The 16,931-nt window shown below is 49.1% G+C and overlaps 1 protein-coding gene across 4 annotated transcripts in view; it reads left to right on the top strand.

The window, feature by feature from the left end:
* Ggact (gamma-glutamylamine cyclotransferase) overlaps positions 1 to 16,135 on the top strand; it is a 36,247-nt gene extending 20,112 nt beyond the window's left edge. For 3 of the 4 annotated variants that reach the window (XM_051161003.1, XM_051161002.1, XM_051161001.1), the window contains exons 2-3: positions 5,519 to 5,574; positions 15,566 to 16,135. In XM_051161003.1, coding sequence (XP_051016960.1) covers positions 15,579 to 16,028 — 450 coding nt within the window. In that variant the 5' untranslated portion in view covers positions 5,519 to 5,574; positions 15,566 to 15,578 and the 3' untranslated portion in view covers positions 16,029 to 16,135. The remainder of the gene's footprint in view (positions 1 to 5,518; positions 5,575 to 15,565) is intronic. The other variant, XM_051161004.1, reaches the window with a different exon arrangement.
* The last annotated feature ends 796 nt before the right edge of the window (positions 16,136 to 16,931 follow it).

Here is a 16,931-nt window from a genome sequence, read left to right as displayed (position 1 = left end):
CCTTCTACTGTTTGTTTTCTTGAATTTCTTTAATGTATCTATTGATCTCCTCTAGTTGTTTATTTATATTTTCCTATATTTTTAATGGATCTATCACCCTCATATAATTAGTTTTAACATCTTTTTCTTGTTATTCAGCTTTGGGTATGCAGGGCCTGCTGTGGTAGGAGATCTGGGCTCTAGTGGAGACGTCCTGCCCTGGCTGTTGTGGTTGTGTTTTTATGCTGGGAAATAGGCATCTTTGTTTGGGCTTACTATAGGCCTGGGTGCTGATTTCTGGGTTTGTCTTTGTTGGGGTGAGTGTTTTGTTCTCTGGTTTCTGTTTCCTCTATGGATTTGCAGAGTGTGATGGCTGTGTGTTGCCTGGTAGGAGCCTCTAGGCTGACCTAGAAATGACAACCAGCAGCAGGGTGACTTGGTGTTTTGTTCTTAAATGGACTGACAGACTTGGACATCTAGTGTGAATTTGTAGGTTGTATTTGGGGTAATTTTACAGTGTGACTGGGGTTTCAAGTTTAGTATCTTTTGGTTGTATTTGGTGCTGTTAGGCTTCAGATATGACCTCCATAGGCTCATGTGTTTGAACTTTGTCCTTATTGCTGTTTTGGGAGGTTGCAGAACCTTTAATAAGTGGCTTGGAGGTAGGGATGAGCCTTGAGGCCTAACCCTGCATGTAACCAAGCAGCCTCACATCCCTGCCACAGTCCAGAGGTTCTCCTGCCTTCCCGACCTCTACGCACTGTGTTCCTTTCTGACCGCAATGCACTGTGTTCCTTCAGTCAGGACCAGAATGAGTGTTTGCTGCCCTGTGCGTCAGGTGTGTGGTCACTGCAGTATATTACTAACAGTGCTCATCCTTATCCTCGCCTGCGGATTGGCCTATGCTGAGCCTAGCCGGCTGCTGTAGATCTCTTATCCTTTTCTACTGGGCCTTCCTTCTTCTTGGCCAGGGACCCCCACTCACCCAAAATAACGAGGAGCTTGGCCTTGACCTTGAACTCCATGTTGTCATTTGGCTCTCTGCCCTAAAGAAATCAGACTGGTAGTCTGCTGGTAGTGGTGTACACCTTTAATCCCGGTGCTTGGGAGGCAGAGGCAGGCAGATTCAAGTCCAGCCTGATCTACAGAGTGAGTTCCAGGACAGCCGAGACTACACAGAGAAATGCTGTCTTGTGTGTGTGTGGGGGGGGGGGGAATGCGATTAATTGGCTAATAAGCTTCTAAATAGAGAACACATTGGCAGCCTGTGGTGGAACCTCACTTGTGTGTGTGTTTTCTTCACTTTGAGTGAAGTAGAGGGTTGTTTAAACAGGTTCAAGTCTCCTTTCTCTGGAGCAAACTACCTGGAGGGTCAGAGAATGACTTCGTGGATTATCTTACGTTCTCTCCCAGGCTGCTTCTGACTAAGGTTTTATGTTGGGAATGCGTTGGGCTGGGAATGTAGCTTGCCAGGAGGGCGCATGCCCACCACTGAGGCTTTGAGTCTGGTCCCCAGAGCAGACACACATACAAAGTGCTATTATAGCCCAAGCTGTCCTTGAAAAATGACACAGTGTCCTAGCGTAGACATTGCTGTTTGAAACAGCCAGAGGACTTCTAACAAAAGTTCGAAAATACAAAGGAAGGGGGCAAAGGAGAGCAGCTTCAGGCAAGGGCTGCTTTTCCATCCCCCAGTTGACTCAGAAAACAGCAACACCTGGGGTACGAGGCGGACTGGAACCAGCCACCGTCAGCCGGACCTAGCTGCCTTGTTTTCCCTGTGTCTCCCACTTACAGAGGGTGAGTTAGGACAGGCCCGGTTGTTGGTCGTTGTTAGCTCCTTGCCCAGACAGTACTCACTCCAGGCGTATATCCTGAGCAACTGCTCGGAGTGGCCCCGTGTGAGTTAAAAGCACGCTCCCCTCCAGGAACCTGGAAAATATTCCAAAAGCCAGATCATTTGCTGTATTTCTTAGCCAAGTGTGGGCAGTCAGTGCTTAGCCAGCAGTTAGCATGGATGGAGCTCTGCTGTGTGTCCTGATGTCTGGACCCCACACACCCTGCGCTCCCACCTCCTGTGCCTGCTGACCCAGACTCAGCCTTGGGCCTACATAGCAATACAGGAACATGTCTGACTCTGCTTCACTGTGACTCAGCTTCCAGAAAGTGACTGGGTTTAACAGGGCAGCATAAATGCCTTTCAGAAAGGCTGTAAGAACTCGGTGCTCGGGAGAACCCTGTGGGTGAGAGCCCGTGTCTCTGACGAGGGCTTGGAAGACATGCTGAATTCCCTATACACTGGCAAAGGCAGGAGGTGCGGCGGCCGCAGGCGGCCTCCCTTTTTTGTGCTCACACATTTTTGTTTTGAAACAGTGTCGTTGTAGTTCACGGTGGCCTAGAGTCTGCCATCTTTTTTCCATGGGCCAGAATGCTAGAATTACAGGTGTGTGCCACTGTGCCCGACTCACTAGTATTTTCTTTATCAACTCTTTATTAATTTACACACAACATGGTTTTCACAAATGGCTAGCACTGTAGAACCATCTGCTTCAAGCTGGAAAATGCCCCGCACCTTCCTCCAGAGAGTGGCACCCTCCCAGGGAGCCCGTTCGTACCTTGCTGAGATGGAGCTTGCAAACCCTAGACCCCATTTCAGGCCTGCAGCTGTCTGGACATGCCTCCATGGTAACCGGCTCCTGCCTGGGTCACCTCCTATGATTTGGAGCACTTGACTCTCCTTTGCTTTGTAGGTGTTGACCAGAAATGATGGCAGAGACTAGCCCTGAGTGAGATGCCTGTAGGTCCGTACCCAGACTGTGTTGCAAACTGGACCATGAACTTGAGAGTGGAACTGAAGCATTTAAGCCTGGAACCTGGCCAAGACCAACAGGCTCTCAGTGGCCACCCTTGGATTCCGCTTGAGCTGCAGGTGGCACCAGTGGGTTATTGGCACCATCTGAGGCCTGGAGCTGCCTGCCCAGCCTGTTGACAGGTGTCTGGCTGCTGAGCCACTCGGAACAGCAGGGGCCAGCATGTCTCCATCCCAGTGTACCTGGCCTGAGTTTTCAAGGCTCCTTCCAGGGCCAGCGTTTGGGGATTTTCCAGGCGCTTTCATATTCAAAATGGGCAGAAGTGAAGAGAAGGTTAGGGTTAGGGTAAGGTTAGGGTCACTGTATTTGGAAAATGACAATGTAACTACCCTGTGTTTTTAAAAATTACACTGATCAGTATATATTTGGAGGGGGTGGTATTGGCAGAGTTGGTAAAGATGAGGGTACTGGTTGGCATTGTGTCCTTCATGCCACAGCGCGCATGTGGAGGTCAGGATTTGCTTCTGTCCTTCCACCACACGGTTCCCTGGCATTAAGTTGGGTGGCGAGGACCTTTCTTTCCCTGTACTTGCTGAGTCTTTAACAAAGAACGAAAAACACGGAGTACAGATGATGAACTCACACAGGGCTGCCAAGGCCGCAGTTGTGTAGCCCATTGTGGTGTCAGGGCCACAGAAGGTTGTTTTCCTAGACCTTGGAGAGTCTGGAGCTTTGAACACACCAGCAGCGCCTACCTATTTCAAAGGCAGCCACTGCCACTACTGTAAGGACAGTGCTTGGCCATCTCCTTTCCGGGGGATTGGTGGAGTTGGTGAGGCTGGCTCCAGCAGGAAGGTCTTGTCTTTACTATAAAGAACCAAGCAGGCAACCAAAAGAGAACATCAAAGCATCTGCAGGATGCGGCCAGCCCTCCCTGGCAAGATGCCCGGGGCCTCAGCGCCTGCTCCTGCTCACAGGCCAGGGCCAGGTTTAAAGTTCACAGCATCTTGTTTTTTCACCTGTTTCCTACAGTTCTAAGAGGCTTCTGAAGAATTAATGAGTAACTATATCAGATATTCAGCCTTTGCTCCAAGGAAAATAGAGTTAGTGTGGGGGAGGAGGGCAAGCAACTCTTTGTTGAGATGCAAGGAGGTTTCTAGAAAATAAGAAATTTCCCTGTAAGAGATGCCCCCACCCCCCATCCTCCATACCGTGAGGCCCTTTCCCCAGACTTGGATATGTTTGTGTGTGCCGCAGCCTGTGCCCCATGAGTGGCTGCTGCCAGGAAGGGGGTGGTATTTGGTGGAGTTGGTAAAAGTAAGGGTACTGGTTGGTATTGTGTCCTTTGTGAACTTGTTACAGCCAGTTTTGACACAGATGGTGGATGATGAAAGGGAGTAAAGATACCATTTGTGCCTTCTGGTTCTGGAACGACTTCTCTTGACGTCAGTGCCAGAGGCTGAGCTCCGTGCCTCCTGATCTGACCACTGGACAACCAGGAGCTTGTTAGAGGCTTGATTTATCATGTGGAGAAATGGAAATGATGCTAGAGTCACTAGATTTTCATACAAACAGATAGATGTTTTATTGAGGTCCCTTTTTCAGAAGGTTATTCTTATGCTAAAAGGTAGCATCCATTTAAAATCCTTTAAAAGTTAATGTTGGAAGAGTTTAAGCCTTAGCTCTTTTCTTGTTTGGCTTACCTGGACTGAACATGTGCAACAGTAGTGATTTAGACTACCTTTAAAAATATACTTCTCTGTTTTTTATGTGCATTGGTGTTTTGCCTGCATGTATGTCTGTGTGAGGGTGTTGGATCTCCTGGAACCTGAGTGACCGACAGTTGTCATGGGTGCTGGGAATTGAACCTGAGTCCTCTGAAAGAGTAGTCAGTGCTCTTAACCACTAGACCATCTCTCCAGCCCCCAGACTACTTAATAAAGTCCCAAATCCTGCCTTTTACACTCTTGCCACCAGGTGGCTACTGAAAAAAAAAACAATCAGGACCAATCCAGAAGTTATGAAAGGACTTTGGGAAACACTTTGAGTTCTGCTTCCGTAACCCGAGGCTAAGTGGACTGGACTACAGGAAAGCGAACTGCCGAGTGACAGCGCTGCAAGCCGTGGCCGCCACGTGGACACTGCTGTGGTGGTTTTGTTTTTAAAATATTGACAATGTTAACTAGGCAGGTTTTGCTGAGCTAAAGCGTTTGGAGATGCTGAGCCTGTTCTGCCTTTGGGCTGACTTCTGGATAGACATTTTGTTTCAGGCTGTAGCAAAGTTTGAGAAAAAAGCTCTACTTTGGGCTTTTCCAGTCTAACCAGGGGCACCTCAGTCCTGACGCTGTAGGCCTTACTGCTCCTTACTGTCTCTGTGACATCCACCAAGACACTGCATAAATCTACTCAGACAGGTGCTAGAGCTCCCAGCAGAACTGAGCTGAGCAGCCATGTGTGGCACAGGCTTTGCGTCCTCAGGGTTTGCAAAGAGACGGCATGAAGCCATACCCAGCCCCTGGCCTGTGCCTTGTGCCTTCCCAGCCCCTTTTGTGCATCTGACTGCTCTTTGCTCTTTAACTTATTCACTTTGACAAGTAACCTCTTGGTCCTACAACAGTTCACTCTCAACTTGCTTTCCTGATTCAAAGTGAACTTGAGTGCCTTAATCCTCTAATGGGAATTAATTGCTGTTTCAGTGCTTAACTCTGATCCTTCCTCAATCCCCACAGGGACAAGCTGCTTCCTGGACGATCCATGTGTATTGTTCAAAGCACAATCAGAAAAGGTAATGATGTTTTTCTTATGAAAGAAGCCAGAAATGCAGAACATTCATTTTGTTCTGCATAAGTAATATTCTCAAGCTGATTTTATATAAGAAAGGATACACTTACCAAATGCCTCTGAGCAAAGGCCAGCCTCCCTTGCCTCGTTATCTTTTATAGAAATAAGCTGTTGTTTTCTTTAGAAGAAAGTTGCTGATTTCCTTCAGTTTAAGTTAGAATACCACTACCCCCTTCCTCCTGCTTCTTGGCTTTGAAACCACCACTTGATAAGGCTTGAGTCGCTCTCCCGTCAGGTCACAACGTTTGCTGTGACACTCTGAGGAGCTTGGCTGAGAACCCTGCAGTGAGCATGTGGGGGACGGGAGAGCTGGGAGGACAGCTTGGCAGTGGGATGGAAGGACCAGGGAGGGGCATCTGGGGTGTGGCACCAGGGGCATCCGAGGTGTGGCACCAGGGGCATCCGAGGTGTGGCACCAGGCGCTGCAGTCAGTGGTCATTGAGAGCGGCTCACTGGGAACACGATGGACCCAGTTTTTAAAAGGAGAATACAGAAGCTTAGAGACTTAAAGGAATTTTCCCAAGAATTTACAGTTGTTTCCAGCAGGTCAGACTTTGATTTGCGTCTGTTACTGTGCCCTCCTGCATTTCACATTGACCTGACTTTGTATCTGGAAATCTCCTCCTGTGAGTAACCCCATCTGACGTTCCCTGGGGAGACTGTGTCCACGTGGTGTCTACTGCAGGAGCCCACTCATCCGCAGGGTCTTGGCTCAAGCCGACTGGAGCTACCAACCTAAAAACTCACCAAGACAAATGGCCGTCTTTGTTTTGTGTTTTCTGCCTCTTATTAAACTAAGTCCTTTCATTTTATACAGTACTAACTTATCCAGTGTCATGGAAAGAACTGATGACATAATTAGGCGTAACTCTCAGAAAGCCACATCCTTCATCACCGTGGCCTTCCCTAGGCCAGAAGCATCAGAACTAGCCTCGCCTGTCCCTGCCAGACACCACGAACTTTCTCTTTCTTTTGAGAACTCTGTTCAGAACCCAGGCCCATTTTTTTGACTCGGTCATTTGTTTTGTTTTTAAATCTATGTTTTTTGAGTTAAAAAAAATACATTCTGCATAATAATACTCTGTCAGATGTATAGCTGGCAAAGATTCTCTCCCATTCTGTGGGCTTCCTCTGTGGATTGTTTCTGTAGCTGTATAAAAGCTTTTTAGTTTTATGAAGTCTTACATGGTAGTTGTTGGCCTTAGTTCTTGGGCTAGTCATGAGTCTTATCAGAAAGTCCTTTCCTACGCCTGCATCATGGAGGGGTTGCATATGTTTTCTTTGAGCGGTTCCAGAGTCCCCAGCTTCACATTGAGGTGGGGGTGAAACAGGGTCGCTACATAGCCCTGGTTGTTTTCTAGCTCACCACATAAATTAGACTAAACTGGTACTAGATTCATCTGCCTCTACCTCTGCCTCCACAGGGCTTCAGCTACAGGTGTGTCCCACCATGCCTTTAAAGTAGACACAGAAGAGCTGTGCCTTTCCCTTAGAGGGCTATTCGTGTTGTGTTCCTGGAGTAATTTTTATTTCTTTCTTTACTTCCTCTTTGGCCCTTTCATTCAGTAATGAGTTTTTAATCTCCATTACTGTGTGTACTTACTAGAGATTTACTTGTTGTCAGGTTTAAACTTTATTCCTTTGTGGTCAGACAGGATACAAAAATTGATCTTGAATTTGGGTTTTGTCCCAGGATGTGGTCCATTTTAGAAAATGCTGTTAAGTGGGATGTGTATTCTTTGGCGTTTGGGTGGAATAGTCTGTATATATCTGTTATGTCCATTTGGTGTGTGGTGTCAGTTAATTCTCATGTCTCACTGGTTTTGTTCGGATGACCTGCTGTGGTGACTTGATCAGCTAGTTGTAAACACCACTACTCTCAGACCAACCAGACTCATGTACTTGAACATGTTTGGCTCCTAGTTTGTGGAACTATTTTGAGAAGGAGTAGGAGTTGTGCCCCTTATTGGAGGTCACTGCGGATGGGCTTTGAGGTTTCAAAAGCCACACTAGACTCTTGGACTCCACCAACTGGTGGATAAGATGTAAACTGAGTTACTGCTCCTGCCAGTGCCATGCCTGCCTGCCTGCCACCATGGTCCCCACAGTGGTGGTTTTGAACTATTCCCTCTGAACTGTAAGAAGATCCCCAAATGCTTTCTTTTATAGACTGTCTTGGTCACGGTGTCTCTTCACAGCAATAGAACAGTAACCAAGACACATGTCTATTGGAGGAAAGGCTAATTGAAATCACCTACTGTTAGTGGGTTCATGTTAATGTGTCTTTTTTTTTTTTTTAAAGGAATTATTTATTTATTTTGTATATAGTGTTTTGCCTGCATGAGTGCCTGCAGGCCAGAAGACAGCACCAGATCTCACTAAAGATGGTTGTGAGCCACCATGTGGTTGCTGGGAATTGAACTCAGGACCTTTGGAAGAGCAGCCAGGGCTCTTAACCTCTGAGCCACCTCTCCAGCCCTGTTAATGTGTCTTTAAATCCCATTAGTAGATTGTTTTTTAATTGGGTACCCCAGAATTTGCCGCATGTATGTTTAGGATAGTGATGTCATCTTAGCCATCTGTTCTCTTGATAAGAATGAAGTGTCCATCTTTTTCTCTTCTGATTAGTCTATTTTGTCAGATATTGGGACAGTGATACCTACTTACTTCCTGGTCCAATCTGATTGGAGTACTACTCTAAATTAGTGCCTATCTTTAAATCTGAGATGTTTCTTGTAGACAATAGATTTTGTTCCTTAATCCATTCAGTTTTTTGATTAGATAATTGAGGAATTGATATTTAAAGTTATTGCTGAAATGTGTATATGTTGACTGAAGTTACTATATTATTGATTTTTGGTGTTGTGTTCTGAGTGATAATTTGGGTTTTAATAATTATGGCTTCTTATTTCTTGCCACAGTCTTTTTGTTATGCTCATTCTTCTCTTCAGCCTAAAGTATTGCTTCATTTTCTTTAAGTTTGGTTTGTTGGATATAAGGTTTTTTTTAGGCTTCTTCTATCATGAGAAGTTTTTCATTCTCCTTCTATTGCAGGAGATAGTTTTGCGAGATTATCAGTCTAGGCTGGCCACCGTGTCCTTTAGGACTTGGAATGCATCGGTTCATGCTCCTCCGGCTTCCGAACTTTCCCTTGAGAACTCAGCTGTTATTCTGATGGGCTTTTCTTTGCACTTCGTCTCTCTTTCAGCTTTCAGTACATTTTGTTGTATGTTCACTTAGTGCTTTAACTGTGAAGTGCTATGGAGATTTTCTTTTCATCTTGTCTATTTGGTGTTCCGTGTGCTTCTTGTGTCGGTATGGATGTACTTTCCTTACTTTGGGGGCGATCCCTTTGATGATCTTGAAGAGCTGGTCTGTGTGGTTGGTTTGGGATTCTTCTTCACCTCTGCTTATAATCTGAAGGTTAGGTTTTTTCATGGCGTCCCACATTTCCTGTATGTGCCTTTCTTGTGTTTTTAGTTTGTTTTTTGGTTTTTGTTTTTGTTTTTTTTCCTTATTTCCTCTAGATCCTCTATTTTATCTTTGAGTCCTAATGTTATGGGTTTTGCTTGATTTATTCTATTTGTAAGGTTTTTTGAGTTTTCTAGTTGAGTTATTGAGTTTTACAGTTCCATTGTCGTTTCAGCTTCAGTGCTTTTTGAATTCCATTCTCAAGTCTTGGGCTGTTTCATCATTTCCACCAGCCTTGTGATTGTGTTTTCTTGGGCTTCACTGGGCTGCTTCTTCTTAGCTTCACCGAGCTGTTTCTCCATATCTTCTATAAATTCCTTGAATTCTTTGATGGATTTTATGATCGTGTCCCTTGCAGTCATTGGCAGGCATTTCTGTAGGGGGTGGACGTTGGCTTGGTTGTTCATATTGTTTGTACTTCTGTGCTCTCCGGGCACATGGGCTTCTTATGCTAGTTCTGAGTCTGATATGGACAGAGCAGGTTGGGGCAGACAGGGAGGATGTGTGGATTATTGGGCCTAGAATTTAAAAATGGCTTCAGTGGAATGGAGGCAGGTGGACAGAGGGGACTGAGCTGGTGCACACGATGTGCGTCTTGTACCTAGCCCTGAGTGTGAGGGTAGATCTGGGTAGGTGGGTGTGGAAGGGACCTGTGGGTTATGTGGTGTAAAGATGGAGGTAGGGTGGTTCTGGGCAAAATCCCAGAGATTGATTGCAATGCAGGAGAAGGGATGGCTAGACAGAGGCTGGATACTGGGGGACCTGGGCTGGATCTGACAGGTCGGGGAGCAGCAGGGTGACTTGCCTGGCTAGATCCTGGAGAAGGATGTGGGAGCTCTAAACTGGATGGAGAGGTTGGACGCAGAGACAGAAATGGAGGGAACTGCTGTTGATGGCAAGTAGGGTGGTTCCTGACTAGAAATAGGTTGTGGAGTAGTCCAGGGTAGCCAGAGTAGGCCGAGGGCACTGGACATGGGACCTGGATTAGATCTGCTGGGGTTTGGGAGAAGGGCTCATGTATGGGGAGCAACAGGGAGATTCACTGGGCTAGATTCTGGAAAAGAGTATCAGAGATCTAGCTGGGTGGAGAGGTTGGATGTGGTGCAGAAGGATCTTTGGTGGTGGCAGGTAGGGTGGGCCTGATTTAAGACCCTCAACACTGTCCTTAAAAAATGTGTATCAGCCCGGCACAGTGGTGCACGCCTTTAGTCCCAGCACTCGAGAGACAGAGGCAGGCGGCTCTCTGTGAGTCTGAGCCCAGCCTGGTCTACAAAGTGAGTCCAGGAAGCCAGGGCTGTTACACAAAGAAACCCTATCTCAAAAAACCAACACACACACACACACACACACACACACACACACACACACACACTGTATAGGTGATAAGATAACAGCCCTCCAGGAGAGGGACAGTAGAATAGTGGCTAAAGGGACGCTTACAGATAGTGCTTTGCTTTTATAAGATGAACATTGAATTAGAGCTCTGCTTCTTGATGGTGTGCGCCCATGGCAGCCAGACTACACATGCGAAAGAGTGCTGAGGAGGAAGTCAGCTTAAAAAGGTGGTGAAGGGGATTTCTGTTAGGTGGATTTTTATCACAGTTGCTTAAAATTCAAAATACATTCAGAATAAATGGGGGTGGGGGTGTAGGGAAGTAGGGGCCTATAGCAAATTGTTCCAGCCTATATGCTACTTGGTCACATTCCAAACCCTGGGCTCCTGTGCATGGCAGAGCTGCAGAGTCGGGCAGCCCCGGTTTCAGCTCCTGTTGCTGCCCTGAGCCTTCCTCTCAGGCCCCTGGCTTGGCTTCTAACATGTCAGGTGAAGAACTGCCTCCTACCCTGCAGCACTGAGGTGACATAAGCTGTGCTGTAACCGGTGCCCGGCAGGACCCAAGGCTAAGGCAGGCCCTGCCTCTCTGAGCCCGCTTGCATGCAGTGTTCCTTCCCTCCTCTGTGGAGACTTTGGGGTAATGAAGGTGTTGGCAACCGTGAGCACTGCTCTGCATTGCCATCTCACTGCCCTGTTCATCCAACGCTGTGCTTCCGGCTTCTCTGTGGGGTCCATCGTGCGGTCCTTAGCCCAGTAGACTTTGCCTTAACCACCCTGTCCTTGCTCTCCAAGGTGGCCATCATCATTCTCTTTTCTTTTTCCTTCCTTCCTTCCCCTCCCTTCCCCTTCCTTCTCCTCCCCTCTTCTTCCCCTCCCTCCCTTTCCCCTCTCTCCCTTTCCCCTCCCCTTCCTTTCCCCTCCCTCCCTTCCTTTTCCCCTCCCTTCCTTCCCCTTCCCCTCCCTCCTTTACCTTTCCCCTCCCTCCCTTACCCTTTCCCCCCCTTTCCCCTCCCTTCCCCCTCCCTCCCTTCCCCCTCCCTTCCCCTCCTTCCCTTCCCCTTCTCCTCCTTCCCTTCCCCCCTCCTTTCCCCTCCCTCCCTTCCCCTCCTTCCCTTCCCCTTCCCCTCCCTCCCTTCCCCTCCCTCCCTTCCCCTCCTTCCCTTCCCCTCCCTCCCTTCTCCTCCTTCCCTTCCCCTCCCCTTCCCCTCTCCCCTCTTCCATCCCTTCTGACAGAGCCTAACTCCCTCCCTTCCCCTCCTGTCACCCTCCCCGTTCTCCCTTCCCTTCTAACAGAGCCTAACTATGCACAGTGAGCCATGGCTGGTCTCAAACTCACAGTCTTCCCATTTCCACCCCTAGTGTGAGACTAAGGCTGTCTCCCAGCATACCTGGCTCACTGTGTGCTTTGCAGCAGCCCTAGCAGAGGGCAGAGTGCCATGTGCCCACAGAGTAGCCAAAGTGCACCTGCACTTCTCTCCTTCCCGTTTCTCTCCTGCCTCGGCCGCAGAAGTGAGTCCCTCCATGCTCCTACCCTCTCCTGGCTTCAGCCATCACCAGCCTTCTATCTGACGCTTGCCAGTCTGCTCACTGGTGCCCCAGATCACACTGAGTCAGCTGTAGTAGAGCAGAGCCCACCACCTTGCACACACACACTGCCTGCCACATTGCTCCCTCTCGCCGTACACTAGCCATACAGCTCCTTGAAGAAGGGGAATGCATCCTTGTAAAGGGACTGGCTTGCACACTGGACAGGGAAGCCAGTGGGAGGAGCAAACCCCTTCATCCTGGCTTTCTCCCAGAATGCCATTCCTGTGCTTTGGACATGGTGTGAGTGCCCTCCAAGGGTCCGTGTGTTTATGAGATAGTAGGAGGGTTTTTGCGGTGCTGGGATGAGATGCATGACCTTGTTACCTACATGACTTAAGGGGCGGGGCTTTGGGAGGTGACTGGGGCCTGTGGAAGGTCACCAAGGGATTGAAAACTCTTTGCCTACAAGAGGAGGTGAGGAGGCAGCATGCACGCCCCTGCTTTGTGGAGCCCTGCGCTCCGTTAGGGATCTCCCACTAATACGACCATCACTAGAGAACAGGCAACAAAACTCTGGAAGACAAGAAACAGTGATCAGTGACTGACTTAGTAGGTGGCCACACCAGGTCTTAAGTTCCTGCACAGTGACGAGGCCAAGGAGGCACAAGCTGCCTGGTGCTCTGAAGTGTAAGCTCCTGGGGTGAGAAGGCGTGGGGACTGTACACGGAGCAGAGAGACAGACCCACCCACAACACTCTCAAAGCGCGTGCAGGAAGACAAGTTCCTTCTCACACGGACCTAGGGAGGGCAGCTGTAGCACTCTGAAAATATACTGTGGCTATTATCCACCTCCCACACACTTCCAGAAAGACTTTTACTAGAAAAGGCCAGACATGGGAAGAAACTCTCTTAGAAAGACACAGGAGAAGGACCTGGTGCTGTGTGCGCAGCAGAGTTAGAAGCAAAAGAGGCAAGAAAATTCTAGGAACACATACACATACAGTGTGACGATGCTCTGGATGAGCGGAAGACAGACCTGAGGTGGAAGGAGGAAAGAAGCCTGGACACCTATGCCAAGCAAAACACCCAGAGCAGTTTTAAGTCCCAACAGCACTTAGAACATGCTGGAAAAAGGCCTTCATTCTTACCCAGTGCATGTGTGCCTCAGTGGAGTCTGCTTAGCTCCAGTGCAGAAGTCAAATGCTCTGGACAGAACTGTGCCAGACTCTTCAGGAAGAGGCAGGTCAGTAGAGAGGAGTGTGTTAGATGTGAAATGATAAATACGTGCTAACAACACGGAAGGCTGCTGAGTGTACAAGCGAATCCTTCACCCTATCCAGGGCCCTGAAGCAGGCTGCTGTGACTGTCATTCCACCGAGGAAGGTTGGTTCAGGGATCTGCCTAAAGTCAAACTGCAAGTGTTAGGTTAGGCTTCCAGCAGCAATTTGATTTTAAAGTTTGTATTTTGTCTTAATTACTGTTATATTGCTGTGAAGAGACACCATGACCAAGGCAGTTTATAAAAGAAAGCATTTAATTGAGGGCTTGGTACAGTTTGAGGGGGTGAGTCCGTGACCACCATGGTTGGGAGCATGGCAGCAGGCAGACATGGTGCTAGAGCAGCAGCTAAGCGCGCACGTCTTATCTGCAAGTGGGGACAGAGAGTGAGACTGAGCCTGCCATGGCTCACCCCCGTGGCACACCTCTTCCAACAAGGCCTCCCCCGCTAACCCTTCCTAAGCAGTCCATCAGTTGGGACCCAGACAGACATGTTGGGTGCCTCTGGGGCCATTCTCAGGCAAATAGCACATCTGTGAACCACTGTTCTTCTTGTTTGCTTCATGTGAGGGAAGCAGGACGTGTAAAATATCAGAGTAACTGCGAGTTATTGATCCTCTCTTCAGGGACTGATGCAAGCCAGGCAAGTGTTCTGTGCTGCTAGTCCACGGTTCCTGTCCCTGCACTAGGAAAGTCCCCTTCCCAAAGCCCCACACGGCTTGGCATCAGGCATTGCTAATGGGGGCGGTGGAGATGACCTGCTCCTGTGTTTCCATTTTCAAGCCACATTCTGCATGAGCCTGTAGCCCAGACTTAGGCAAATGTTAGTTTTCCGTGAAGCCAAGGTTGCTGCTGTGAGTCACCATGGATTGTCCGTCCCCTCTAAGACCTCAAGGGGGAAAGCTGCTATAGGCCCACAGGTGCTGTCAAGTTCCACTGGGTCGTAAGTGTTGGGGCAGAGGTGTAAGTGGGTTACAGAAGCCGTGGTTTGCCCAGAAGCAGGGATCCGAGATTACTTGTATATAAAGTATTCTCCTTATTCATATTTGCTGTGGGGACTTCAAAGCTCCCTAAAAGGCTGAAAGCTAGTTGTATAAGAAGGTGGCCAGCCTGAGGGTGTTGGCCTGCCTGACAGACAACTCTTTTTGAGCTGAATACCTTCTTCTAGTAAACAGTGTGTGGCTGGCCTTCCCTGGATTTGAGTGCTACCATATGGCTGTCACATGTGGCGTCCAGGGTAGCTGCTTACTTTGCATGCTTTCAGAAGTTGCCACAGGGGCTAAGGCTTTTCTCTGCTAGTGACTTGGCTTCCACTGGGACAGGGTGGTGCAGTGAAGGGTTTGTGTCAGCCATGAGCTCAGGCTGTGTTCCGGAAACAGAACAGTGTCATTGAGACCTGAGTGGGCCACTTATACCACCCCCCACCTGAGTTGCTGGGGGCTATGAGGCCTGAATCGGTCTGTCCTGGTTGTGCAGTGCGGCTGGCGTGCCTGCTTTTCCTACCTTAGCAGTGCTGTGGGGGCTGTTTGCCAGGTGCTCTGATAGTCCAGTGCCAGCTATACAGAAGGCCGAGAGGCAGGAGGATCACTTGAGCTCAGAGCTACAGGAGCTTACAGACACATGGATGACCTCCCCGCCACACACACACTGCAGTGCTTACCATGCTAGGTAAGTGTCTTCCCCTAAGGCTTAGAGTCTAAACTACACCCCTAGCTCAGATTTTCTGTCTCACTACATAGCCTTGGCTGATCTAGAGCTTGCTACATAGACCAAGCTGGCCGGGAACTCGTAGAGATCCACCAGTTGCTGGGATTAAGGGTGTATGTCACCGGATGTGGTGGCACACACTTGTAATCCCAGCACTCTGGAGGCAGAGGCAGGCGGATGGATGTGAGTTTGAGGCCAGCCTGGTCTACAAAGTGATTCCAGGACAGCCAAGGCTACACAGAGAAACCCTGTCAGAAAAAAAAAAAAAAAAGTCGGAGGGGGGTTGTATGTCACAATACCCTGCCTCTCCAGCCCAGATTTTTAAAGTCGGTAATATTTGCTTTTCTCTCTAGGCTCAGAATTACAAACTCTAGGGTGGGCTGACCTAGTGCCTCTTTCAGTTTTTTAAATAGCCAGTGAAAGCACTTCATGACATGAAAAGCACATGAATGTCTGTGTGCCATAGGCACAGTTTACCCAGAATGCTTTGCTGGCCAAGCTGGCAAAGAAAAGAAGCCTCAGTGGAGGGACTGTGATTGGTGGTACTGCGCTCAAGTACAGAGGAGGCCCTGAGAGCTCTTCGCCTGCTGATTTGTCCACTTGCTCTCCCCTCCATAGTTGTCTGCAGCCAGATGGCCCACGTCTTCGTGTATGGCACCCTGAAGCGAGGCCAACCCAACCACAAAGTCATGCTGGACCGCTCACATGGCTCAGCGGCCTTCCGAGGCCAAGGCTGCACAGCTGAGCCCTTCCCACTGGTGATCGCGGGTGAGCACAACATACCTTGGCTGCTGTACCTGCCAGGCAAGGGCCACTGTGTGGCGGGTGAGATCTACGAGGTGGATGAGCCGATGTTGCGCTTCCTGGACGACTTCGAAAGCTGCCCCAGCATGTACCAGCGCACAGCCCTGCAAGTGCGGGTGCTGGAGTGGGAGGGTGCCAGTGGCCCTGGGGACAGCATTCAGTGCTTTGTGTACAGTACAGCCACTTATGCGCCAGAGTGGCTGCGTCTTCCCTACCATGAAAGCTACGATTCTGAGGGCCCACACGGGCTGCGCTACAACCCCCGGGAAAACAGGTGAGGGCCGCGTGTGCCAACAGGGTGGAGGGAGCCTGGTGCTGCCTGGCACAAGCAGAGCTTTCCCAGCACAACATCTGTCTGTAAACACGCTGACAACAGGCCTCTCTGCGACGCGGAGTTTGCAAACACTCTAATCTGGTGTTACTTAATGTTGCTTTAGTCAAGGAGCACCTGGGCCTGCAACACTGCGGGCTGACGCCCCTGATGGCAGGTACAGGGCACCTGCCCTTCCTCACTGCTGTGTTTGATTTGATTTGCTCTAACCTGAAGATGGCGTCTTCTGAGACTAGAGACTGGGCTACAGAAGTCGGACATGTTGATTCCCACTTACGGAACAGAGAGAGTAGTAGGAAATGCTGGTTTAGGCTGGATCGGTGTAAAATCATCTTCAAGAAAAGCATGCTGTACCTGGACGGCGTACTCCACCTCCCGTTTCTTGCAGTTTCCAGATCACACACAAACTATGTTCTTGCTGCTTGGGCCTTCTTTTGGTGCACTTGCTTGGTAGAAGGTGTTTTTCATTGCAATTCAGCAAAATCAGGAGCACCGCCTTGCTGGGAGACACAGCTGAGGCCTCAGACTATGTCGCTGATGGGTGCCCAGCTCTCAGCAGTCCAGCCCATCGCTGCCACCTGAAGGTTCAGCCCTTGGGGGTGGGCCTTTCAGAAGAACCAACACATTAGTAATTTGCTCCTCAGGCCTGACAGAAGGCTTTGCTTCCAAATACAAACAGCACTTAAAATAATGTTCAGAAGACGCGAAGTACCAATTATCATCACCTCCATCTGATAATCTGTCAGCGTAGATGCTAGTTGCACATGACTCTGCTTGTGCCTCCGAGAACTGCAGAACAAATGCAGCTGCTAGCTGAGCGCCCTGACACCCTGCTCAGAGCGCGCACACT

Source organism: Acomys russatus, chromosome 18 (genome assembly GCF_903995435.1).
Source record: "Acomys russatus chromosome 18, mAcoRus1.1, whole genome shotgun sequence".
Taxonomy (NCBI): Eukaryota; Metazoa; Chordata; class Mammalia; order Rodentia; family Muridae; genus Acomys; species Acomys russatus.
This window is presented reverse-complemented; position numbering and strand designations above follow the sequence as displayed.